The sequence below is a fragment of the Myripristis murdjan genome, chromosome 15 (assembly GCF_902150065.1).
Source record: "Myripristis murdjan chromosome 15, fMyrMur1.1, whole genome shotgun sequence".
In the NCBI taxonomy this organism is placed as follows: Eukaryota; Metazoa; Chordata; class Actinopteri; order Holocentriformes; family Holocentridae; genus Myripristis; species Myripristis murdjan.
Genome location: NC_043994.1, coordinates 16,269,471 through 16,294,234, shown reverse-complemented (window position 1 = coordinate 16,294,234; position 24,764 = coordinate 16,269,471). Strand labels below are relative to the sequence as shown.

The 24,764-nt window shown below is 41.0% G+C and overlaps 3 protein-coding genes and 1 non-coding gene across 4 annotated transcripts; 3 read left to right on the top strand and 1 right to left on the bottom strand.

Annotated features, from left to right (window-relative positions):
- Nucleotides 1-350: 350 nt before the first annotated feature.
- polh (polymerase (DNA directed), eta) lies at nucleotides 351-8,065 on the top strand. The gene is made up of 10 exons (XM_030070540.1): nucleotides 351-639; nucleotides 1,662-1,796; nucleotides 2,308-2,540; nucleotides 3,088-3,266; nucleotides 3,682-3,785; nucleotides 3,916-4,035; nucleotides 4,408-4,531; nucleotides 4,675-4,740; nucleotides 4,960-5,132; nucleotides 5,242-8,065. The coding sequence occupies exons 1-10, from the start codon at nucleotides 503-505 to the stop codon at nucleotides 6,344-6,346; spliced, it is 2,376 nt and encodes a 791-aa protein (XP_029926400.1). The 5' UTR covers nucleotides 351-502; the 3' UTR covers nucleotides 6,347-8,065.
- gtpbp2a (GTP binding protein 2a) lies at nucleotides 7,794-21,125 on the bottom strand. The gene is made up of 12 exons (XM_030070541.1): nucleotides 20,732-21,125; nucleotides 19,223-19,249; nucleotides 18,406-18,590; nucleotides 18,013-18,121; nucleotides 17,697-17,894; nucleotides 17,159-17,333; nucleotides 12,236-12,455; nucleotides 11,489-11,624; nucleotides 11,293-11,351; nucleotides 11,025-11,196; nucleotides 10,300-10,464; nucleotides 7,794-10,027 (listed from the first exon to the last, which is right to left on the bottom strand). Exons 1-12 carry the CDS (start codon nucleotides 20,924-20,926, stop codon nucleotides 9,845-9,847), a joined length of 1,824 nt encoding a protein of 607 aa, XP_029926401.1. The 5' UTR covers nucleotides 20,927-21,125; the 3' UTR covers nucleotides 7,794-9,844.
- Nucleotides 15,549-15,631, top strand: trnal-cag (transfer RNA leucine (anticodon CAG)). The gene has a single exon. It is a non-coding gene; the product is annotated as a tRNA-Leu (tRNA).
- Nucleotides 21,126-22,839: 1,714 nt separating the features above from the next.
- LOC115372629 (otoraplin) lies at nucleotides 22,840-24,484 on the top strand. Its single transcript, XM_030070680.1, has 4 exons — nucleotides 22,840-23,062; nucleotides 23,306-23,445; nucleotides 23,759-23,869; nucleotides 24,032-24,484. The coding sequence occupies exons 1-4, from the start codon at nucleotides 22,948-22,950 to the stop codon at nucleotides 24,053-24,055; spliced, it is 390 nt and encodes a 129-aa protein (XP_029926540.1). The 5' UTR covers nucleotides 22,840-22,947; the 3' UTR covers nucleotides 24,056-24,484.
- Nucleotides 24,485-24,764: the final 280 nt, after the last annotated feature.

Sequence of the window (24,764 nt, the reverse complement as noted above, 5' to 3'; positions counted from 1 at the left end):
CTGATGTCCCATTTGCTAAAACAATCTTTATATAAACCCTCACCCAATGATAAGCCTAGTCTGAACAACGTCTCGCCCTGAGCCCCGGCGTCCAGTGAACGATATTTTCGTAGGATGGTGACGGCAAGAACCAGTTGACTTACATTCATTCTCTACAGCCGTTCCTTAATTTTACCACAGCCAACTTAAGCCTACTCCTAACCTAACCCTAACCCTAATCATAAAGCCAAAATAATAATTTAAGATGTAAAAGAAAAAAAAAAAAAAGACTTGAAAAAATGAATGCCATTCTAGGGAAAAAAAGCTTCAGGTTCCGGCGACCTTACCAAAATGGCCGACCGATAAGGTTGTGTTAGTCGATTTTTGATGACGTTTTACATAACTGCCGGCGACTGCGCGAAATATGAAGGAAAACGCGCAGATATCTGGTGTAACACTGACATGACGTTTAAATACGGTTGGTTTTGGGTGTGAGTGACGAGAGGTGTCCAGGCTGACTGTGATGGAGTACGGGAGGGAGAGGGTGGTGGCGCTGGTGGACATGGACTGTTTCTACGTGCAGGTGGAGCAGCGGCTGAACCCGGCTCTCAGGAACACTCCCTGCGTGGTGGCCCAGTACAAGACGTGGAAGGGGGGCAGGTGAGTTTCTGACACAGGGGCGGTGTGTTCACGGTGTGATCGATGCAACTGATCAGCAGGGCACAAGGTAGGCTACAACACCCCACCACCTCACTTCAATGCAGTGAGGCCTGCAGTGAATTTACAGTAAGCTATTGCCAAAGCACACTGCACTGTGAAGTAGTAAAAAGCAAAAACGCGACAAAGTATGACTAATGTGATTATTATCCGTGTAATAACATCATTATAAATAAATAATGTCTGCAGAAGCAACCTAACCATGAGTGAACAAGAGTAAATGAGCTGTTAAAAACAAAGTGCGGGCTTTCACAGTGGTGGAGATAAATGACTAGACATTATAGTCACAGTAGCACAGTTTTAAGTGACTGAGTGAAGTGCAGAGTTATTATAAGTTTGTATTTGTCATTAGTTTTTAGTTTATTTATTTATTTATTTATTTATTTATAGGTATAGCTTAGTTTCAGCTCTAGTCTCAATAATCATCAGCACCAGCGCCTTCTCATGAATGTTTTTTTTTTTTTTTTTTTTTTTTTTTAATATATATATATATAAATTTGACCAAATTGACAAACACTAAAACAGAAGACATTTTTTTTTTTTTTTAATTTTATTTTAGGTCAATATATTGTTTCATTTAGTTTTAAAATCTATTTTTACTTTAGTTAACTGAAATGTTTCTTTTTTTCCCCACACCTACTTTAGTTTTTTAGTTTAGTTTTTGTTAAATATAATAACCTTGGTTTAGGGTTGTGGTACCATACACACCTTCTTGTCTGCAATTCTCTCTCTCTCTCTCTCTCTCACACATACACACACACACACACACACACACGTACGCGCGTAAACCAAACCTCTTTGATCAGTTGCATGGAACATTCAAATCAGTGCCTCTGTGTTGGCAAGTCACCCGCCTTCCTCTCCACCTTCCTCAAAGTTTTGCACACAGATAACCTCATACTTCTAACTTCATCATTTGTAAAGATACAAACACAATTCCTGAATCTGACCTCATTCTCCCTCAGTATCATAGCAGTGAGTTACGAGGCCAGGGCCTACGGTGTTACCAGGAACATGTTTGCCGACGATGCAAAGATGCTGTGCCCGGATCTCCAGGTGGCGCGAGTGCGGGAGTCCCACGGGAAAGCGGACCTCACAAAGTAAGTGCCGTTGCTGCCTCTATGCACCCATTCACACTTCCTGTGCATCTGCCACAAATAAACTTTCTTTGATGTCAGATGAATGATAAAGAGGATGCTGTCTTTTAAAGGAACAGTCTGCCCAACTTACAAAAAGATAGTTTCCCGCTTACTCTTAGTGCAGTCTATTCGTTCAGGTAGTTTCTGTGTGATTTTGGTGGGGTTTCCAGTTGGTCGTCACCTTCCCTCTCTCTCCCAGCTCCCCGAAACAACGGGGCTGGATGAGTATCCTTTATGGAGCTCAGGCAGTCAAAAATTTTGGGTACATAAGGGCAGACTGGAAACCTAAAATCACCAAATCACACAATCTATCTGGATAGATAGTGAGTACCAGGGATAAAAGAGAAGATACCCCTTTTGCAGTCAGGGTGAACTGTTCCTTTAGCTATCCTCTCTTGGGACTCTCTCTGCCTCCAGGTGTCACTACGTTAAAATAGTGCACAGTTGTAAATAACAACCCCAATCTGTACAGTTACAGGGATGCGAGTGCGGAAGTGATTGAAGTGATGTCTCGTTTCGCTGTGATCGAGAGAGCCAGTATTGACGAGGCCTACATGGATCTGACTGCTGCGGTCCAGCAGCGGCTGAAGGACATGACTGACAAACAGATAGAGCCTCAGCTGCTGAGGACGACCTACATCCAGGGTTACCCACAATGCTGCCCTGAACAACAGGCGTCTACAGGGCACGCTGCCTTGGACAAAGGTAGGCAATAACAAACTTAAAATTCATAACAAAAGACACTACATAATTGTTTACAGGTCCACAGGTTAACTAATAAAGCCGACAGACTGGCAGATTTTAATGGATAAAAAAATGCTGGAGAAATTGTTTTTCCCTGATCTACAAAAATATTGTCAGAAGGGTTACTTCCATACATTAACAATCTTTTAAATAGGACACTGCATGCGAATTTGGAAGAATTTTTTTATGTCAGTTATTCCTTTAGTTGGTCTAAAATCTTTAGTGACACTGGTGGACGGAGGGCACTAGTAGTGAAAAGATGACTAGAATTGCAGTTTTTGTTTAGTTTTTAAAACATAACTGCAAGAAATTCACGTGTCTTTCCAACCTAACCACCTCATGTCAAAAACTTAAATGTGAAAACAGTAATAGAAACAGCTCTTACCAAAAATAATGACATGAATATCCAACATAAATGACATAAAAGAACCAGAGAACACTGGAAAAAAGATGGGGAGGTGGTGACAGACTGGAAAGCCTGACACTTTTGCTTCATGTTTGTCCCCAGAGGAGCAGAGGAAGAAGGGAGTTCAGGAGTGGCTGGCGTCCCAGGCTGTGTCTCTGTCCGGGGGGCACGGCAGTGCCGCGCTGCAGCTGGCTGTAGGGGCGCTGATCGTGGAGGAGATGAGAGCGGCTGTGGAGAAAGACACAGGCTTCCGTTGTTCAGCAGGGATCTCACACAACAAGGTAGGATAAACTTAGGCCAGGGCGATACTGAAGAAATGAAAGAGCACATGATTACCTCATGGTCAATAATGTTTCTCAGAGTTAATGTTTATGATTTCTGAACAGGTTCACACATTTTTTTTTTTTTGAGAATTCATAGTTATTATTAGTACAGTAGCCTTGAATAATTAGTGATGTGGATATGATGTGCAGGTAAAGGCAATCACTGTTCATCTGACTCTCCCAGAACAGTCTAATAAGTGCGTAAAATTTACTTTAATGTTGCCTTTCTGACCACAAAAAGTTCACATTTATTTCATGATACTATGACACGCCAAATCCTGACAAAACTGAGTCTCATGTCACCCAGTACTAGTTAAACTCTAAAGTTGTTTAGAGTTTAACGTGTTGACTGTTTACTGCCTGGTGCTTTCAGGTACTGGCCAAACTAGCCTGTGGTCTGAACAAGCCGAATCGACAAACTGTTGTGCCTTTGGACTCTGTACCAGAACTTTTCAACTCTCTGCCCATCAGCAAGATGTGAGTGCAAAGTAGTACTGTGCTACAGAGAATTTGCTCCTGATAGTTTACACCATACACTGTGTCATATACAAAGAGATGGTGGCTCGCGATGTAATTTACTTGCTGTATTGTTGGTTTGCTTGTGCAGACGTAACCTGGGGGGGAAGCTCGGTGCCTCCATCACAGAAACTCTGCATGTAGAGAACATGGGAGAGCTGACCTGCTACTCTCAGGCCCAGCTGGAACAGCACTTTGGAGAAAAAACAGGGTAAGACTGGTCAGATATTAGTGTCAAAGTCAAATGTGTTAAAGGATGACTGGCTGGCGTAAAGCTTGATTAGTCCTTGTATGTCTTGTGTCGCCCATTATAACAGTGCTAATTTGAATTCACATTTTCATTACGTAGGCTTAGCTGAAAAGGCATTACATGGCGTCCCTAATGAATCACTGATTTTAATTGCCATTTTAACTCCATTCACATGGTGCAAGACTCCTTGTCATTTCACACATACAGTGAAAGAATGGCTGGGGAGGCACAGGTTTCTCCTATAGGGACAAGCTCATTTAAAAGAATGCTAGAATTAAGTTTGACTTGAATTAAACTGTTATTTATTTATTATGGAATCTCACTGTTTTGCAGCCAGTGGCTCTATGATTTGTGTCGTGGGATTGAGTTTGAACCGGTGAAACCCAGGCAGCTTCCTAAATCCATTGGCTGCAGTAAAAACTTCCCTGGTAAAACATCCCTCGCTACAAAAGAGCAGGTACTGGAACACACTCTCTCTCTTTCCTCTGTCATCACTGTCATCTGTCTCATATCGATTGATTAAACAGAATTTCGAAAAAGAAAGCATTTATTGTGAGTTGTAGCTTTGGCTGATGTGGATAAATGATGGTTCCTGTGTAGGTACAGCACTGGCTTTATCAACTGGCTCAGGAGCTGGAGGAGAGATTGATCAAAGACAGAGAAATGGTAAGGAGAAGCCATGATCACACCTGACTGCTTTGTGTACTCTGGCCTTGAATGGAATAGGCTCCTTGTGTGGGTCATCCATATGTTTCTGATCCACTTTTCTGCTAACATCTTACGGACTCTCTCAGCCCTCTCACACTTTGTCTTCCATTTCTAATCTAGGCTGACACACATGTTCATGCTCTTTGATAAAGTGTGTCATTTTTCTCCTCCATACAGAACGGCCGTGTGGCTAAGCTGTTGACAGTTGGTGTCCGTCAACTGGGGGACCAGAGGCAGAGTAGTTTCTCTCGTTGTTGTGCTTTGGCACGCTATGATGCAACCAAAATATCCAGTGACAGCTTTGCCATCATCAAGAGTCTCAACACAGCTGGAAATCACCAGGCAGCATGGTAATTAGACTACATTAATACAGTTAAATAGTTAATTCCAGTGGCTTAATTGAATCCTGTGTAATCTGTTTCATTCTGTTCCTTGCACCATGGCTGTCTTAATCCTCAGGAATCCCCCCCTCACCATGCTTCTCATCTCAGCTAGCAAATTCAGTGATGCTCCCTCAGCTGGGGTAATTTCCAGCTTCCTCTCCAGTGATGCCACTTCCACCCAGTCCCAACCACTTTCCCCCACTCAGTCCTCTAACCAGCCATCCTTTAGGCGGAAATATGACTCCAAATCCAAACAGCCTAGCATGATTCAGTCTTTATTTCAAAAGGCAGCTGAGAAACAGAGGCAGAGGAATACAAAAGAAGAGACAACAGTGGAGGAGGGCGAGGAGAAAGAAGACAAAGAGGGGGAAGATGGAAATGGAGACTCTAGAACAATCCTTCCGTCTTCATCCTCTGTAGTTGAGAATCAATCTGAGACAGCAACCACCTGCCCTGTCTCTTCTGCCAGGCTTTTCTCTCACTCTGTTTCTGTAACCAATGGCTCAGCCAGCCCCCATACTGCCATTTCCTCTTTCTTCCACAAGAAAAGCATTGAAAGAAGCTTACAGCCCCCAGGATCACTCTTGAACAATCCTGAGATAGGACATAGGTCTGAGCCAGTGAAAATAAGAAACTCTGAAGACACCATGGGCCATACCTGCACTGACACTGCCTCAGGCCTGCAGGCAAAAGGACATATTGAGGTAAAGCAAAGCTTGGAGTCTCCGTCTCACAAGTCGCTGTCTGAAGAGTTGAGGGAAGAACACGATGCTCTGCCAGAGGAAAATCACCCTGGAGGAGCAGATTCTCCTCTGCCCTGCCCCAGTCCTCCTCCTGACCCCTCTGTGCAGCCTCCCAGCCTGGCCAGTGAGGACCTGGTCAGCTGTGAACGCTGTGGCCAAGAGGTGTTGGCCTGGGAAATGCCCGAGCATAACGACTACCACTTTGCTCTGGATCTTCAAAACTCATTTTCCTCCACAAGCACAACCGCCATCTCGCTCTCTTCCTCTAACCCCTCCTCCCCTGCCCCTTCAGCCTCTCTCAGGATAGGCGGAGCAGCCACACCTCAGTCATCCCGGGGGAAGACAAAGGCCAGGGGCCCGTCTGCACCCCAACCAAAACGGCCTCGATCTCAGGGCAGAAGCACAGGCACTTTAGACTGTTTCTTCAAGAGGACCTGAGGACGTACTGTAGATCTGCAGATCTTTTAATGGAAATAAAGAACTGTTTTCTGATACTTCAGGTATCACAAGCATGTATGTAAAAACAAGATTTTTACATATACAGGGACAGAGGAAAGCCATAACGTGAGACGATTCTAGCTTGGATCTACGTCAAATTCAATATTGCTATTTTTTATAAAATTGTGTAATTTACAAGATGGGGAATTAAAGAAATGTTTTCTAATTCATGTATAGCAAATAATTGTTCTTCAGGAAAGATGTTGCTGTAAGCTTTTTCTATATATCTGTTATATCTATCCATCTATCTATACACACAAACATGCATACATACAGTTAATTACTATATATTAAAGTCGGTTTTTACATTTTGTGGTACACAAGTAGTAGTTACCCCTGACTTGCCACTAGGTGTCACAATTTCATATAAACTCCAGTCCAAATTTGAACTCAAGCCATATAATCCTTGTTGCTATTAAATCCAAGGAAACTGACCTTTAGGATACAAGCAGGGATACCTGCCCCCATGTATGATCAGTATATATGTTAATTTTATTTTGTGATGAGCCACTCAAGAGATCCAGATAATATGTACCTTCTGTAAAGCTGGAGAGTACATATTTGATAGTTTGTTGAAATAGAAATGGTCAGAATTTACCCAGTCAACAAAAATATACACCATAAAAAATGTACTTCTGTGTTTGTTTATGACCACGGTAGTAAAAGGGGCTCTAACAAGAGGCCACAGCTAATCTGACTGACACAGAGCAACGACTCTTTTTGTGATAAGGCTTGAAGACTGATGAAAACCACGGCTGCTGCCTCTAGCACTTGGTGGATGTATTCTTAAATTTCCTTATAAAGTTCAACATAAGGGTTGTTGAGGTTTTAAAAACAGTCATAAAGGCTATTCACCACAACAGACTTAACAATGTAATTGGAACTACATTGGGTGATAAGGTTTTAAGGAAGGGATAGGTTGTGTTTATTCACCAGAGATCCATAACTCAATACTACAAAAGCAGATGCATAGGCAAGTCTGATGCATTTTTTTAAGTGCATACATATAGCCACAAAATATGCTTGCCTATAGGTTTAGAGCAACTGCACCATTTAGGGGTGAGTCATAAACATTTAATTTTGTTTACATTCCCTTCAGTCATTGTTTTGTAGTGAAAGTGTGTTGTTGCTCAGCTGAACGAGTGAAACCACCAACTGCTACTTCAGCAGGGGAATAGATTTGGAGGTTCAGTAGTTTAGCAGGTTGGCAAAATAGAAGTTGAGAGCCATGTAAAATCCAGTTTACTGTAGTGAGTCATACTTTCTGCCATGGAAACCGGTAGACAAATAGTTAATGGCTGATGACATGGTTAAGATGAAGAATAAATCATTTTTACATTTTGTCCAAGTGACATCAAAACATACTCGACAATTGCAGCAGCCAAAGTAGATAATAAAACTTTTATTTATGTACACCATGATATACAAACTGGATCTGTACATAAATATATAATCGTACTTCACCCAAACAAATGAATAAAATATTACACTTTCAATTAAAAGGAAAACAGATCTTGCATTTGTGGTTGCAAAAAGTGAAAATGTGTTGGTGTCATTAAAAGGAATAAAACAGTCAGAAAAATGTATTTGAAAGAATTTGTAAAATTTGAAACCACTACAAATCTATAAAATAAAATTTCCTCAGATGTATCAAATCAATTTTAAACATCTGAAAAGCTGTGTTTTCCCTAAAGGCTATAAAACATTTTGGTTGAAATACATTCTTTTTTTTTCTTCTTTTTTTTTAACCCCTCTCCCCCTTTTGAGTGCACACAAACCGTGCATAACATAGGTGCAACAAAACAGGGCACACATGTCCAGTTGTCCTCTCACCTAAGATGTCAGTGAGACAACCATCAGCACAAATCTAGTCAACATGCAATAATATAAGACCTTAAAGGCTAACAACAGCCTTGAACAAATAATTGCAATTTATTGTCTTTTTCAAAGTCATCTTTAAGATACCAAAAGCTATTTCAAAGAGTAGCACCAACTCAAGTAGATTTACTAAGTTGTAAAACTTTGGGGTGTGATGGAAGGTTACTTGAATGGTCGTTCCATTAGGCACTGGGTTAAAAACCCTTCAAAGTTAGTGACATCAGTAACTTAGGTGAAGAGACGGCATAAAGTACCTCACACGATTGCTTTAACAGGGTAATTGTACATACATAATGCAGTTAAACACATATCTTTGGGAGAAACATCCATGTCTTCTTTTTCCCTCAAAACTCCCCAAGCCAACAACAGAAACCTCCCCTGGAGTACTTCTGTGAGAGTGGAATGCTGTCTAATAGAAAATCTACACTGACCTGAGTAACTAAAGCACTTGAAAGACAGGCAGTAAGACCATTAACTGGCTCACTGGACTATCTTGAGGCATTAATTGTGAATCAAAAACAATTTTCAAAAACGTGACATTAAAAAACCAGTTATAAGGTGAATGCCAAGGTGAATTATCTTGGCAGATTAACACACAAAACAGGGTCAAGTTGTAACCGTGCATACCTTAAAATGCTCTCCTTGCCTTCATAAAGTGCTCTTGTCAGCAGTATAGCTTTGACCAAGATGACCTTCAGTCAGTTTGCTTCTGAGGACTGTCAAGCTGTGAGAACCACACATTTTTTTCTTTCTTTTTTTAGGAAGAGGATACACTTCAAGAGAGTTCAGAAACAATGACATGATTCCAATACTATATAAAGGCTTGTCTGTTTCAGTCAGGCACTATGCTGGTAACACAGAGAAGATGCAGAGTGATGATGAAAAAATGATGATTTTGATAATGGAGATAAATACACCTTGATGTCCAAACATTTCATATGAATTTAAACTGCTGAGTTTGTAAACAGATGTCTGCAAAAACAATCGATCAACAGTTTCACACTTTCAGTGCATGTGGCTGTATGTGTATTAGGAGTGTGTGTAAACTGTGTCAGCGGCACGTCATTGTGTGTGTGAGTCAGCAGTGTGTTTCTTGGTAGCTGCTCGTGTAGACTTGCTGCCATTCATCGATCTCTGTGTGAATAGTAACCATGTGTTTGACACCAGTTCATTTTGGTAGATTTGTTACAAGGTGAACAAGTTAAAGAGGTGGCTGAGGGATCCCCAGTCATGAAAAACAACATCCTAAAAATCTCAACATCAGAAAGCAGAATAAATGTCAGCAGCATTTTTAAAAGGCTTGAGAAAGAATGAGGGGAGCTTGGTGACATCAAGGCTTTGGAAAAGCTATGGGGTGAAAAATGATGATAAAATCAAAACGAAAACACATACAAAACACAAAAAACATGAGAGGGATTTACTGTGCAGAGACCGGGGCATAGTGGCCTTCGGAGAAAGCAGGAGGTTTTTACGACAAGGACTTCCCAAAAGAGCCTTTTTTTCTGGGAGGGACGGTGTGTTTGTTTGTGGTTGTCCTGGACCCCAAACCTTTTCTAGGCTCTAGGCCTCATCATCCTCACTGTGGGATGGCTGGTAGTGGGCAACAGGCTGCAACTTAGTGACATGGCCGATACCTTTGGTCACGCCCTCTCTGAAGAGCAGCTTGGCTCCCACCTTCAGGTATTCTGGGTGCTTGATGAACCTGAAGCGAACCACCGCCTTCTCCCCTGTCCTCAGCTCTTCCTGTTATAAAGTCATACATGGATGCATTAATAGGAAAGAAAACTGAGAAAGCATCAAGAATGAAATTAATTGCAAGTGGACCAAAGACACTGATTCATGAGGGAGTAGAAATCCGACATGGCCTTAATAAGTGATGGAAAGCTGTGCAGCATTTACTTAGGTAAATCATTGGATTATAATATGATGTTAAGATTAGACGACCTAGGCCTAAGAGAAGCAGAGCACAACTTTCCCGGTAACATGAATGACTGCATCACCATAAAGAAACTGACCTTCCCGTGTACAGCCACCACGATGGCGGTCTGTCTCACGTTGCCAACATGCACAGTAACCTGGAAGCCCTTGTGGAAGGTCTTAGCATGAAACAGCAGGACAATCTCAGCCTCAAACAGCCAGCAGATGGTAGGGTCCATCTCTGGGCTCACCATCACCATGCCCTGAGAGAGGATAACAGATTGGTAAGAATGAAAGCTGTTAGTTTTGGTGATCCCATGATCATCCCTCTGACGCCACAAGAAAGCCAAGAGGGGCATCTGCACTCAGAATGTGTTTTTCATCCCTTTTTCTTTGAAATGTGGCATCTTTGGTGATATATGCTCATCTCTGTGGTATTTTTGCTCTGTGCTTCCTAAACTTAAACTAACAATCTAACAGCTTGTCCAGGACTGTGTTGTCTTGTTTCTTGGATTTTCAGTTTCAAAGTTTGAGTTTCACTAGGTGGAGCTGTTTTCTGTTTCTTTATCTCTAATGCAGCTCATGCTAACTACCCTGCCTGTCTTCTGTTTATTCCAAAGTGCTCTTATTGTTTCAAAAAAAGTAAAATGTGCACAACAGGATTTTTTTTCCTGTGCAAAACAGGATTTTCCCCAAGAAAGACGTATCTAATGAGCAACAGACAGTAGCAAAAGAGACAATGGTTTATAATGAAATCACTCTGAAATTTCAATGAGACACATACACTTACTAACAAAAACAACAACTACCACTAAAATCTCACCTTGCGTAGTAGTGACCGGTCAAAGTCGCCGAGTGCCAGTGTGGCAGCCTGGCCAGCCCTGAGCACCCTGCATGCTGACCGGTTCCTCTGGATGCTGCCCACTGTCAGTTTGTGAAACTGGCCCGAGTCAGTGGGCCCTACCACCAGCTGCTCTCCCTCACGGCAAATACCACTGTGCAGCCAAAGACAACTTCAGGTTAGAGCCTGCACTATCACTAAAACACTAGTTGAAAGGAAGACAAAGATTTGAGTATTGCACCACACTGACCTGTACAGAGTGCCTCCTACTACAGTCCCCACCTCAGGCACAGTGTAGATCTCATCCACCTGTAAGGGAATGTACACAACTGTAAATCACATCATCAACATGTGTATATTTATACTGCATCTGTGAGACTACAGCATGAGCTTATTCCATGAGGTGCCAGCTTACATGCTTACATGTGCTTGTGTATTAGACCAACCTGAAACTCGGTAAGCTGTTGCATAAGCTCCTCCTGCTCCTTGCTGTTACTTAGGGGAGGGATGATGTTGAAGAAGACTTTCAGCAAATCCAGGCTCTCTCCAGTTACACTGGACAAGGTGAAGATTGGTGTGATGCTGCCAAAAAGAACACATTCATGTCAACAGGATATAAAGACATATCACTGTCATGCAGCTAGTTTTATGAGTCCTTGTAAAGACATCCAGTTTTATCAGATGTTTTCCAAATTGCAGATAGAGCACATATACCAATATCACCAATGTCACAAGAATTAGGTCTTTGGAACCAAGTGAAAAGCAAAATTTTGAAAATGATACTCCTACTTGTGTTTTTAGCATAAGCAGTATTGACACAACTTGACCCTCAGCTGTGTAACATAGCCTTAGCCTACACTATATGTTTAAATACTGGAAATACTTTGACTTGCCATCATGCTTAAAGGACTGTCAATCAAAATGAGAGAACATAATCCGAAATTAGCATTGTTTTGGTTTACTTGTTGATGTTTATAATCAAGATTTAAATAAAGTGTGAGAGTGTATGCTGAATGGAATTTCTGTTTTTGCTGTGGTATTCAGAATCATGAATATCGGTGGCATTGGTATCAACTACAAAAATTCTGGCACTGTGATATCCCTATATGTAACTATGAAACGGTAACAAAAAGAACAGTTGATATGCTTAGTCAACATTGCTGAGTGCACTGTATATAAGGCATTTTTCATACCTGGGCGACTGGGCAAACTGCTGTGCTGCCGTGACGGCATCATCCGTGCTGCCTACGACCAGAGGCACTTTGTTGCATCCTGGCTGCTTCAGGACACGTTCCAGCTGCCGCACTGTACGCTCCACCGTGGCCCTTGTGCACAGATCCACCTTACTCACCACGATGAAGATGGGCACCTTCAGGGCCATGGCGAGCCCCAGGTGCTCCCGTGTTGTGCCAGCTGGAACACAATAAGGAGAGGGAGAGAGGATTAAATTAGTTGGAAAACAGTATGAAAATCAAGTGTCAAAGACAATTCATTACATGAAACCAACTGATGAACTAGCATGGACTCCACGGTGCCCTGCCCCATCCTGGGCTGAAAGACTGACCAAATATGGAGACTGATATCAGCTTTCTAGTCAGTCAATTCAGTTGTATTTTGCATATCTGTAATTATGCCACTTCTCATGCTAAATTTGCAAAATGCTGCGAAACTTGTTCCACTCTTTGATTCTAAATGTGCACTTGCACTGTATTTATTATTTAATCCGCATATCTTGCCAGCACCATGCAGGGTCCTGTTTAGTTCAAAATGGGAAACTGCAATGCTCAACATACTCCATGCAACAGAGTTATGTTGCACTCACTGTGTACATAATGCAGGTAGAATCCCATTTCTTATCTAGAAGCTGAAACTTAATGGAGTTTGTGGGTCAAGAGACCATGTACACAACCTGATAAGAGCAGGTAAAATGAGACATGATGTATGGCTGTTATGTCACCAGAAAGAGTAAATAAAAAATTTGACCATATAAGCAAATACGGCACTAATGCCAAGTTTGTGCAGAATGCCTGATAAGAACTCTCCTAAACTCAGTGACTTCTCACAAGGAATGCAGAGAGCAATGCAGCAGTGTCCTCCAAGGTGCAAGCTTGCATGTTGGGTCATGTTGCTCTGTAAACAAAGCTGGCATGTGATGGAAACGGATATAGGTTATGTCTCAGTCCGGATATAGGACACAGCTAGGCCTACATCACTAAGGAGTTCAAGAACACTGACCTACAACTCTCATTTACAGGCTGACACTGACCAAAAATACACTGACGTGCATCAGCTGAGCAACAGATTGTTTTGCTAGCTGGGAGACATAAACAAAGTCTGCAACCTTTTACTCAGGCTGGTCAGTGTGTTGTGTTCTGTGTGTTTCAGGTTGAGGTCTATGGAAAGATCAAAATCCTCCACCCTAACTAATGTCAGTGATGACTGAAATGGAGGTCCCATAATACCTCTTATAAAATCATATAAAGTAGGGATGCAGCTAATCATCATTTTCATTTTCAAGTAATCTATAATCTATAAATCTATTTTCCAATTAATCAATTCATCATTTGGCCTATACAGTCTCAAATATAATGAAAAATGCTCTGCAGAACCCAAATGTACGTCTTGAAATTGCTTCCTTAGTCCAACGAGCAGTCAAAAAAATTAAAGATTGAGCTTATTTGTTTTATAATATGACCTAAGACAAGTAAGCAGTTTTAGCACCTTTGTGATCTTAGTGAACATGGAATTGATTAATTGGCTTTTTGCTTCAGCACCAATAGAGACTGGTTACCCACCCTTTGGCTTTTTGGTGCACAGATACAACCCCCGCCTAACCATATGCATTACACAGATCCATTTCTCTGTTTCATAATTAAAGCTGTAGTTCTTGAGTTGCAGACACTGTGTTCCCTCTCACGCAGCTAGGATGGTCCTCATTCTTGACCCATTTCCCTCCAGCATATGCTATTTTAGATCATACACCCACAAATGCAAAGCACATACAGTACCAGTATAAAAATGCAAGCCAAATAAATAAATAAATCAGGCTGTGTATGAGTATGACATCACAGACTAGGCTTTTCACTCTTCTACATTACTAGTTCAGGAGAGAACTGTTGTAACAAATTGTCCTTGGTCACTGAATAATAAATGTCAATGCTCAAAATGAATGGTATTCCCTTATTACAGTGTTTCCTCTGCAGTCCAATGCAGCAGTGGTGCTTAGGGTTCAGTTTTGTTTTAATTCCACATCTGTCTTGTGTGCATTCAAAGGCAGGAAATTACTATACATCCAGTGATGGACATCTGACAAGCACGATTCTAATTTAACCAACTGGGAGGAATAATTTGCTGTCAAAGGAAGATAGATTTGTGTGTCATCAGCGTAGCAGTGATACATTATGTTTTTTTGAAAATGTGACCCAGGGGCAGCAAGGAAACACAAAAAGTGGACTGAGTACTGATCCTTGTGGAGCACCGGATTTGACCTTAGAACAAGAGGACATATTGGATGCAACACTTTGTCCTCTGTTACCCAGGTATGAAACTTTGAGGCCACTACGGTTCTCAAATTAGTAGAATTATTTTCTATCATAGCACTGCCACTGTATCAGCACATAGCGGCGCTCCACTCCCATATTCAACCTAGAGGGTGACACATTTGACAGTCCTATGGCAAATAATAGATAATGGCAATTTTGGAAACAAGAAGGCTGAAAAGAGTGTTCAAAGTGACAGCAAAACAACTGCTGTTTTCCGGTCTGAGGCACTTAATTCATTTTGGAGCAGTACTTTCCCAGTGAAGCTCCCGGTCTCACAACAGAGAGACTTAATGGACCAAACTTGGAGGATGTATTACACAGGCATGGACCAGCAAATACAATCATATGGCACGATACTATATCAGTTTAAGGCTGAATACAGAACAAAGTTTGAGCTATAAAAAATAGTAATGGTGGAGTGGGGCTGAGCCCAGTTTTGGACAAAAACCTTGGGGAAAAAAATCTGAGAAACTATGTAACTAAGTCATGCCAGCAGTGAGTTATTATGAAGCCCAGTTAAGTACAGTTCTGGGCAGAAGTTCTGTCACTGGTCAATCAATGCATTACGTCTACTACACATTCGTTACAGCAGCCTTGACATGACAGTTACACAAGCCCTCACTGAGCCACAAACCATACACTGACAGCTGCTAAATAAAGTTAACACAAATAACTAAAAAGGCCAGTAGGCTATGAGTTGCAGGTCTAACTAAAGAGTGTTTCCTAGGCTCAGGGTTAGACTACATGCCATCTATAAAAAAAAAAGGAAAAAACATCAGAGTTAAAAAACAAAAAACAACACAAAAAATCTTATCAGTTAATGCGTTCAAACACTCAGAGAAAACAAAGATTCCTTTATGCATACAGTGGAAGATCACAAGCTGAGAGGGCTCTTATCTATCCCCCACCCACCCTCCCTTTTTACCCACAGGCATATGGAAGAGTAATCACCCCACACTGATAAGTCAGGATGGCCGAGCGGTCTAAGGCGCTGCGTTCAGGTCGCAGTCTCCCCTGGAGGCGTGGGTTCGAATCCCACTTCTGACAGCAACTTTTGTTTTTTGGCACATTCCTAGCAACCAACCTCTAAACCAAATAGTACTTTACTGCTTCAGCTTTTGTTAGCAATGTAGACTGACATAAACAACAAAGCCTAAAAGAAGCAATGGAAAAGTCTGCCAAACATGTCCCACAAGTCCTGTTCAATTCATATTTCAAGTATATCATAGGTCTTGTCCAGGGGTTCCTGCTCTCACTCTGACTTGAAGTCTGAGTTGCAGCACCTACCAATAAATGAAGCTGCAAAATCTCACATTAGGCAAAAGCTTGTTAGAACTGGTCATATTTTTTGTAGTGGCTATTAATTCCTGTCTCCATTCTGTAAAGTCAGCATCTGAGTGGTTCAGACTTAGCTCAGAGACCCAGCAGCAGGTCCAGGGTTCACCAAATCCCAATGGGACCAAATACACAGCTACTTCTGGTGGGTCAGATTCTGGCATGAATGGAAGGTATTTGAGTTATTCTGGGACTAGTAGTGGCGGACAGAGAGGAGGAGAAGGGGTGAAGTAGGGAGGGTGGTCTGTTACATAAGCTCAGATATCACGTTCAGCAACTATTGGTTACATCCATGACGATTGTAGAGGTGTGGTATACAAACATAGCTACAGAGTGTCAGACTGCCCCTGCTAGTATGCTGTAATATTCACACTGTTAACAGTCTGCGTCCCAGTGACAGACTCACCTTCAACCTGGCTTATCTGTTGAATGATAAAGTGAAAAGATAAAGCATACTTAGAGGTATAAAAAAAAAAAAAAAACTTTATGGCTGACTGAAGAGGAAAGCTGCCTTTTTTCCCCAGTGGTAAAATGTCACTTGGTACACTTGATAAGCAAAAGTTCAACTTAGCTCTGGAACCAGACTTGCCAGGTCTAACTCTGTGAGGTCAAATGAGCAGCAAATTGACATGTTTACATCTTTGACCCAAATTTTCATTGCCTTAAGTTTCATTACAGGACATATTAGCATCCAAGGTACATAATCTGCCCCCATGACCTGAGCCAGGTAGATAAAGGCATATTGATACCAGAAAAGAGTGGCATTCTCCTTCAAAATGGTAGCATTCAGAAATACCCCGAAGAGGACTTGTTATGTCAAAAGGTTGATAACTTTTTATATATATATATATATATATATAAATTTTTTTTTTTTTTTTTTTTTTTGGTATTTTTGCTTTATTCAATAATGACAGGCAGAGGAGAGAGGGGATGACTTGCAGCAAGGGGCCTGGGCTCGGACTTGAACCTAGGCCGCTGTGGTAAGGACTTGGCCTTGAAAAGTGGTCTGCTCTCTATAAGGTGAGTAACCGGGGTGCCCCCAAAAGGTTGGTAACTTAATAAATTATTCTTGCATCATGGCTAGGAGTGTGCGAGTGCCCTTCTTCACAGTTGTACTTTCATCTTGGTCAGCACCTCTCCAACACTGGTGTGCATTCCTTTTCTCACCTATCCTGCAAGCATTCAGCTATTCCACAAAATACAAATTAAAGTCTTACAAAATTATTATAAAATTCTCACCAATGCCAGTATTTGCGCTGACGACCAGCATAGCGAAATCCGGGCAGTAGCTGGTGAGGCCAAAGATAGTGGTCTTCAAGTACTTGTGGTGTCCCGCCAGGTCAATGAATGTGATCATTTTAGAGGCACTTTCACAAATCTCTTCTGCTGTCCGAGACTCGCTGTAATTCACAACCTAGGAAAAGAAGTATACAACAATCTCTGTAATGTTTGCTACAAAATTAAAAGAAATGGCAAGTGGCACCATAGGGCCAAGCTGAGGGGCAATTGTTATTAATTTGAAGTCTATGTTTCGTTAAACATTAGTGCTTATAATTAATTAGTAGGCTATTTTTTTACATTAATATTACACTTGATGAGACTGTTTCACTCCTCTTTTATCATTGTAACCAAAACTACTTTGTCTGATCTACTGGAAGAACCTAGTAATAACCATGACATAATATATTAAACTTGTGGTGTAGCCATTTATAACAAATTATGTGAAAGTATGTATCTAGGTCAAACATTATTTCTTCTCTGATGCATCTTTTCTCACCTCTCCTTTACTGTTGAAGCCAAGGATTTCAAAGCTTATACTTGAGGTGCGTCCTGTCTGGATTTCGTGAAGATGTCGGAAAAGGTTGAGCCTTGCTCGTCCCCGTCCATTGTCCAGCTCGCCTTGTGTCAAAACACCCAGCAGGGTAGATTTGCCTGAGTCCACATTACCTAATACGGCAACCCGCAGGTCCAAAAACTGAGGGAAATCAGCATACACACAAGGAGTTAAAAGTCATTTTAAAAGTCATTTTAAAAGTGAATGAACCACAAGCAAAAATCAAGTCACATCAAGTCGCCACAGTGGCACTGCTAACCTGCTGGTCATCTGGCACCTTTCGAATGAGAACCTCAGCAATCCTACGAGGGACATCAGAGTCATAGTCGACCTCTCGCTCTCTGAGAACAGTGATGTCAGCTCCGACTCTGAGAGAACGGTTAATAAACAGATGTTTCAGAATCATTTATGATTTATCCCTGTGTTCATAGTACCCAATTAAAAAAAACAATAAAATGATATTTGGTAGTGTAATCACAAAATAATGATATATCACTAACAGTAAACCAATGCAGGTTTGGGTTTGGCTTTTTTTTTTTTTTTTTTCCATGCAATTTTTCTTCAATATCAAACAAGGACAACATAAACAGCAGTGATAACAAAGGATGGAGGACCTGGCTTATTAAGAGAACTCGATATTCTCTGCCCTTACTTCTCTGCCATCCTATGAAGAGTCTTCAGTGATGCTCTCATGTCTTCCTCTGTTAGTCCCACCAGCATGCCATTGTCCTCCACCCCAATCTGATACACAGCTTCGCCTCGGCCCTCCTGCAGACGCCATTTCATTTGCGTGACCAGGTGCTCAAAGCGGTATTGCGTAGGATTGACCAGCTTCAGCTATGAAAAGGAAAAAACAGTGAAATCAGTGGTATACTTCACAATGGTCTTTGGGTAGCCATCCATTTAAATTTAGTGGATTAAAAAAAAAAATCACTCAGTGAAAATACTTATTAGAGGAAAATATTAGAAATTAGTTCTGTTTGTCACAAGGGGGGAAAGAAAGACGAGTCTGTGTGTATATGGTTGGGTGAGCAGCTGTTCAGACAACCCTAAAAATGTTCTTGCTAATCCACTGTGGTGTTGGTTTTCCAGGGTAGACCACTTGTGACTGCACTAACACAATGTTGACACTTAATTGTAGTGATTAGTCCATACATCTGAACCAAATAGTGGTCCCCCACTGGCAAAGTTGTTTTACCAGCAGAATAAATGACAAATTCCGATGGTTGTGTAGCTATACAACACAAATTCAGCATCAACTATGGAATGAAATTCATAAAATATGGATAATGTTTCTTTGCCAAGGTCACTAAATCAAGTTGTTTTTTTTTTTTTGTTTTTTTTTACTCTCTAAACTGGAACTCTTCTTTTTTTAAGGTGTGGAATGAAACAAGTTAGCTAAATTTGAAAAAAGCGAGAAACTTTTGGAGCCAACTGACATGCCTTGGCCTTACAGCACTTTTGCTTACCTTGTACTCTATATTTCCCTCTTCAGCCTAGGAGAGGGAGGGAAGGCAGGAGAGCGAGAGAGCGAGAGAGAGAGAGAGGAGACAGGAACAACAGCTGTGAGACAATAGGTCATTGATTTGTTCAAAGACACAAAGAACAGCATCTGACCAAATGAGCAGTCAGTGCACTAGCGCGTGAATAGGTAGTTAACCTACTGAGAGCGGTTCAACATGACCAACAGCTTTAGGTATGGCTACTCAGTCTAATAACATATACACTCTGTGGCCACTAAATTAAGTACACCAGTACAATCTAATAACAAACCAAAGCAGCTTTCTGCCACAAGGTTGAATGTTATGATGCCTATAATGGTCAGGTTTTCTTTTTGTCACAGTAATAGCTCAATTCTATGTTTGGCATTGAGCTCATAGTTCGTGGTGCTGTTGTACGGGACAGCATTTTTCTGAGAGGTGTCTCTACTATTCTGTCCTCTTCATGCATATAAATATACAAAATTAGAAACACCTCTCAATATAATGTAGCCCAGTCCAAGACCTCTGCAAACTACAACCTCAATAATAAACACAATTAAATTTACACATTCTCCACAACATAAACAAAACATCATAGACTTCCTTAAAAGGTGGAATTCATGGCAGAGTTGTTGACCTGAACTGCATTAGACTGTACAGGCGGATCTAATAAAGTGGACACTGAGTGTACTTTACATTTATGTGGAGGTATTAAAGTTATTGTTTCCACTAATGGGGAAATATTTCACATTCATACAAACTATCTGTGTTGTGGTAACGTTATATTAAACGGATAGGGCAAGGGGTCCCACAAACAGCCACTGAGGCTTCACATGTTGAGGCATGTCCCAAGGGAAGGAGCTACCAGGACCTTTAATGTCACGTATAAGACACACATGCACAATTCAGATTTCAGAGGGGACAACAATAACTACATGAACAAGTATCGTGCCGCTTCAGTGTACAGATTACCACCAATTACCATGCAATGTTGTAGGACTTCACCTCCACCATAACAGCAGCACAGCAAAGTTACCTAGCTAGTTCCTCCCTCTCCCGGCTAGGTATTTACAAACACAGCTGCTACTCTCGGCCGAGCCGCTCAACAAATGACTTTTTGCAAGCAGCAACACTGGTAAATTTTGGTTCGCTTAAGATAAACATTAAAATAAACACATTTGCTCACAGGCATTAGAGGTATACTCTCTGTAAATGCAGAGGCTAAATAGCTAATGTTAGCCGAGTAGAAATGTCATTCATTTTTTTTCCTTCTACGGCCGATTACGTGTCACTGCAGTGCATGCAAGTAAACTTAAGACATTAGAGGTTTGGGTATGCGGAAGAAAGGAAACAGTAAATACCGGTTTAAACGACAGATATATCACAACACTCGCACATTTAGTCAGTGTTTGGCTGCAGATAATAAATAATGTTAGCTCGAACAAGCGCCCGCAAGCTAGCGGCACCGATGGGGGTTTAACACTGTTTCAGCCTTACCTCTGGAGGTAGATATGGGGGGTTATTGCTTGGTTTGAAGTTTCGGGACGCCCGAGCCTTTGCTTTCTTGTTATTCTTTGCACATGCTTTTTTAGGAGCGACCCCGTGGCCATTTCCCGTGTTGGATCCAGCTCCTTGAGATCCAGAGCCCTGTGCAGTTCCTGAACCAAAAAGCTCCGATACCCGCGTATCCATCACATCAGCCACTTCTGCCCCTCGCTCAGCACCACCTGGATAAATATGCCGCTAAACTAATAAATTACAACTCGGCCAAGACATGCAGGCGTTTATGTTTAGATGTATTTAGCCTGTTAGTGGTAGCTTAAGCGGTGAGGGAGAAAAAAAAACAAAAACAAAGCACCAGCCCCCCTCCTCAGCCCCGGACAACAACAACACCAGCCGTGGCTCGTTTAAATTAGACTTTACAGTGGGGTTACGTCAGAACGCCAAATGTCAAGGGGTGCGCGTGATTTTTACACAGCGCCGCCCGAGCGAAAGGTGCTTCTGCTCGTCCATGCAACACCGCATGGTCTGGAGCCGAAAACTCCACCCATGTAGCCATACAATTAAATAAACCAAACACAAACACCAGTTTGCTGCCTTTTACATCAGACGAATAAGGAAATATGATTGCATTGGGTACACCCACAGACTTTAGACACTAGTTGTTTACAGGTGATGTAACAAACTCTTAGGAAGTGTAATTAAAGTTGACTTGTAAGTTAACTTTGCGTATTTATTGTTTCATTTGTGCTTTGATATGGTGGTACATTTTTCAAAAAAAAAAAAAAAAAAAAAGTAATACATATTGTAAAATATATATAGTAATATATATATAGTAATGTATATAGTAATACATATAGTAGTATGTGTGTGTTGATCCATTCTTCACCACACTAAGGACGATGTATTAAATAAGTTTGACCCTACAGATACTATGCCATATACTGTGAGGGTTAACAACAACTTAAAAAGGTTGGTAAATTATTTCACACATAATAATCAAGGTCGGTAAACTGACTGTAGTTGGAATTCTCTAATAAAGTTAGGCCATATTTCTTCACATAGCTTATTATTATGTGTTATATGGGAGTGAACTTTCCTCCAAAATTTGTGAACATGAATAACTTTCTCCCATAAGTAAAGCAGAGATAACTAAAATAGGGCTAACCTCTATATAAGTAATATATTAAGTCCTAAACAGACAAAGCAAGAACATTTCTGTTAAAATAATTTGTCTAATTTCAGTACATTTGTTTGACATTATTAAAAGGATAGCTCATGTGGATGTGGTGAAACAGGCTCTTGATGGTGGCAGACCACAGCTAGTAAACAATAGTGCCACCAGGTGTTCATCTACAGACATCACATGTCTTTTTTAAGCAGGAGTCTAACTTGGGATCCATGAGCGCCCAGGGGCCCTGGTGTTAAGCAAAATTAAGATTAATTTAATGTCACCAATTCCTGATTCACTCTAAGATGCCATTAGAAAAGAATGACTAATAACCTTTTGCTCATGTGACCTTAGATCAGGGTTTTCCCTCTCCTCTCTGTTATCTCCCCAGATGTGTAGACAGACAACAAAAATCTATTTACATCATGATTTGTATAATTTTGGATGGGCTCCTAAAGATTAAAAAACAGAATATCTGCATTACACTACATGTTATTGTTGAGTGGTTGTGTGCAGACTGTATTATCAGCAGATTTGCAATTTTGAGTCAACCGTTTGTAACCGTTTATATGTTTAAACTGCAAATGTCATGACTTGTTTTAAAATAATCAATATTATCAGTTTCATTAAAAGTTAAGGAGTTCAGGTCCAAGACTCTACTGGTGTAGTATGTCATTAGTGTGCACAAGATGAAGGAATGCATGCTGTATTTTAAGATGTGAGGGTCAAATCCATTTTTTTTTTCTCCCACAATGACCAGGTTATCCAGTTAACATAATAATCTAGGACTGTTTGTTACTGCAAAGAGACAGAGAGTTGAGAAAATGCAGCCAAGTCGCCTGTGGGAAATGACTAGGTTCAGAGTGTGGCATAGCAGAAACTCAACGCTGATTGGCCAGAGAGCCTGTGATGTAGGGGCTCTGCCCATTCTGTCTTGGCTGAGAGAAACGTGTGGGAATTTTACAGCCTTAAATTCCTTCACACATAGCTTCTACACCAATACACATAAACGACTCTCAAAGTTTCTATTGTTTGGGCCAGAATGAATTATCTGCTGGTGATTCTGCTCGGTGTGGGACTACTGTACCAGACCTCAAGCGCTGTCCTCATGGATAAACTAGCAGACAACAAGTTGTGTGCAGATGCAGAGTGCTCATGTAAGTCAAAAGACCTTCAAGGCGAAGTGTGATGTTGTCTGTGTAGTGTACGCAGTCCTTGCAGCTATAATAACAATCAAAAGACTTATCAAAAAGTTGCAAAGTGCTTCACAGTCAAGAGAACTATTGTGGATTAAAATCATATTGCAAGTGAAATTCACCTATTACGTAAATTTTACTTTAAGAAGGGTAGATTTTACATCATTATTTCCCTTGGTTCTTTTGTTTTCTGTACGTGTTTAGATGCTCTGTCCCTGGCCACAGCTGTAGATGACTTCGTGGCTCCTGATTGCAGATTCATAAATATCAAGAAGGGTCAGATGGTCTACGTGTATTCTAAGCTCATACCAGAGGAGGGTGCTGGAGTCTTCTGGTCAGGAAGTGTAGGTGCTTATTTGTTGTATAAAAACTTGGCCAGGCTATTCACTTGTACCAGTGCATGCTTGAGATCAGATGAATGACAAATGGTGTGAAATGATGCACAGCAACTGTACTAAACCAATATGAACTTAATATCCTTTCTGTCCCATACAGTACATCAAGAAAGATGTGTTGTTTAATATCTTATTTCATTGCATCTGGAACGAACAAGCATAGAATTTGTGCAGAATTTTTCTTTAGCATTAAACACAGAGGGTCTACATGATCTTGGTCTATGTTAACGTGTCAGCAAGGCCTTGTTATTTTCGCTGGCAGGTTTACAGTGAGCGTTACGTGGACCAGATGGGCATGGTCGGATACTTCCCTGCAACCATGGTGAAGGAGACACATAAGTTCAGTGAAAACACGGTTCAGATTCCCACGGCGGTGAGTATTTACACAACTTTGTGTCCCTCACAAACACCTTTCAAAGAGATACGAGTTTGGCATTTATTTCTCTTTGCTGATTTATTCTCTGTTGTCATAAGTTGTGGCAAGTGTTTTACTTTGTTTCCTTTCTTTTTGGTTGTTGTTTTGCCTCTCTTGCAGGACATGGATTTCTTTTGTGTTTAAGACATGACACAGATTGAAACTTTTCTTTCTCACATCTTCAGTTATTGTAATTATCCAGCAATTATGCTAGTGTTTTTTTAGGCTCTTATAAAGGAAAGTAATGAGTTAGATGCTAGAGCAGGGCTGTCAAACCATGTCTAAAGAAGGACTGATTTATTCACTCTTATAACTTGAATGGAATCGGTGATAGGAAGTGGTCAGTAGAAACGACTGATGTTGTATTTGGTTGCAGTTAAGACCTGTGGACTCTTGGCCCTCCATGGCAAATAGTTTGACACCCCTGCTCCGGGCTATGCTTGATGTATCTGTTTTGCATTGCTTTGTATCTTTATTTTTCACTTCGGCAGACATTTTGCTCAGTGCAGCCCTTTTCTCATGTCATGCCAAAAGACTGAAAATAAATAAATAAATAAAAACATCTGGACATCCGTTTTTGCAAGTGTACTCTTCCTCAGTTGAAAAGCAGTCTATTATGAAAATGACAAAGACTGCAGTCAGGGCACTTAGTAGATAGTGAATCATTGCTAAATATCTCTGTGTATGTGTTTGTTTTCTTGGGCTTGATTGAGAGACAGCATTGTCTTGTGTTTTGTGCGAAAGAAAATACATTTACTGGATGCAGGGATATCAATATGTCACATCTGATAGATAAATGAGTTCAAAACGAGCCTGCTCTGTCAGCGTCAGTAAGTTGGTGTCAAAGTGTCAA

What these genes read in the sequence shown, in the direction of transcription:
- polh (XM_030070540.1), top strand. Translation starts at nt 503, where the DNA reads ATGGAGTACGGGAGGGAGAGGGTGGTGGCGCTGGTGGACATGGACTGT. An exon ending in GGGAAAGCGGACCTCACAAA is followed by an intron (nt 1,797 to 2,307) that starts GTAAGTGCCGTT and finishes CAATCTGTACAG; the next exon opens with TTACAGGGATGCGAGTGCGG. An exon ending in GCACGCTGCCTTGGACAAAG is followed by an intron (nt 2,541 to 3,087) that starts GTAGGCAATAAC and finishes GTTTGTCCCCAG; the next exon opens with AGGAGCAGAGGAAGAAGGGA.
- gtpbp2a (XM_030070541.1), bottom strand. Translation starts at nt 20,926, where the DNA reads ATGGATACGCGGGTATCGGAGCTTTTTGGTTCAGGAACTGCACAGGGC. An exon ending in AGGTGCCAGATGACCAGCAG is followed by an intron (nt 17,895 to 18,012) that starts GTTAGCAGTGCC and finishes GATTTCCCTCAG; the next exon opens with TTTTTGGACCTGCGGGTTGC. An exon ending in CAGTTTGCCCAGTCGCCCAG is followed by an intron (nt 11,625 to 12,235) that starts GTATGAAAAATG and finishes TCTTTTTGGCAG; the next exon opens with CATCACACCAATCTTCACCT.
- LOC115372629 (XM_030070680.1), top strand. Translation starts at nt 22,948, where the DNA reads ATGAATTATCTGCTGGTGATTCTGCTCGGTGTGGGACTACTGTACCAG. An exon ending in TGCAGATGCAGAGTGCTCAT is followed by an intron (nt 23,063 to 23,305) that starts GTAAGTCAAAAG and finishes GTACGTGTTTAG; the next exon opens with ATGCTCTGTCCCTGGCCACA. An exon ending in GAGTCTTCTGGTCAGGAAGT is followed by an intron (nt 23,446 to 23,758) that starts GTAGGTGCTTAT and finishes TTTCGCTGGCAG; the next exon opens with GTTTACAGTGAGCGTTACGT.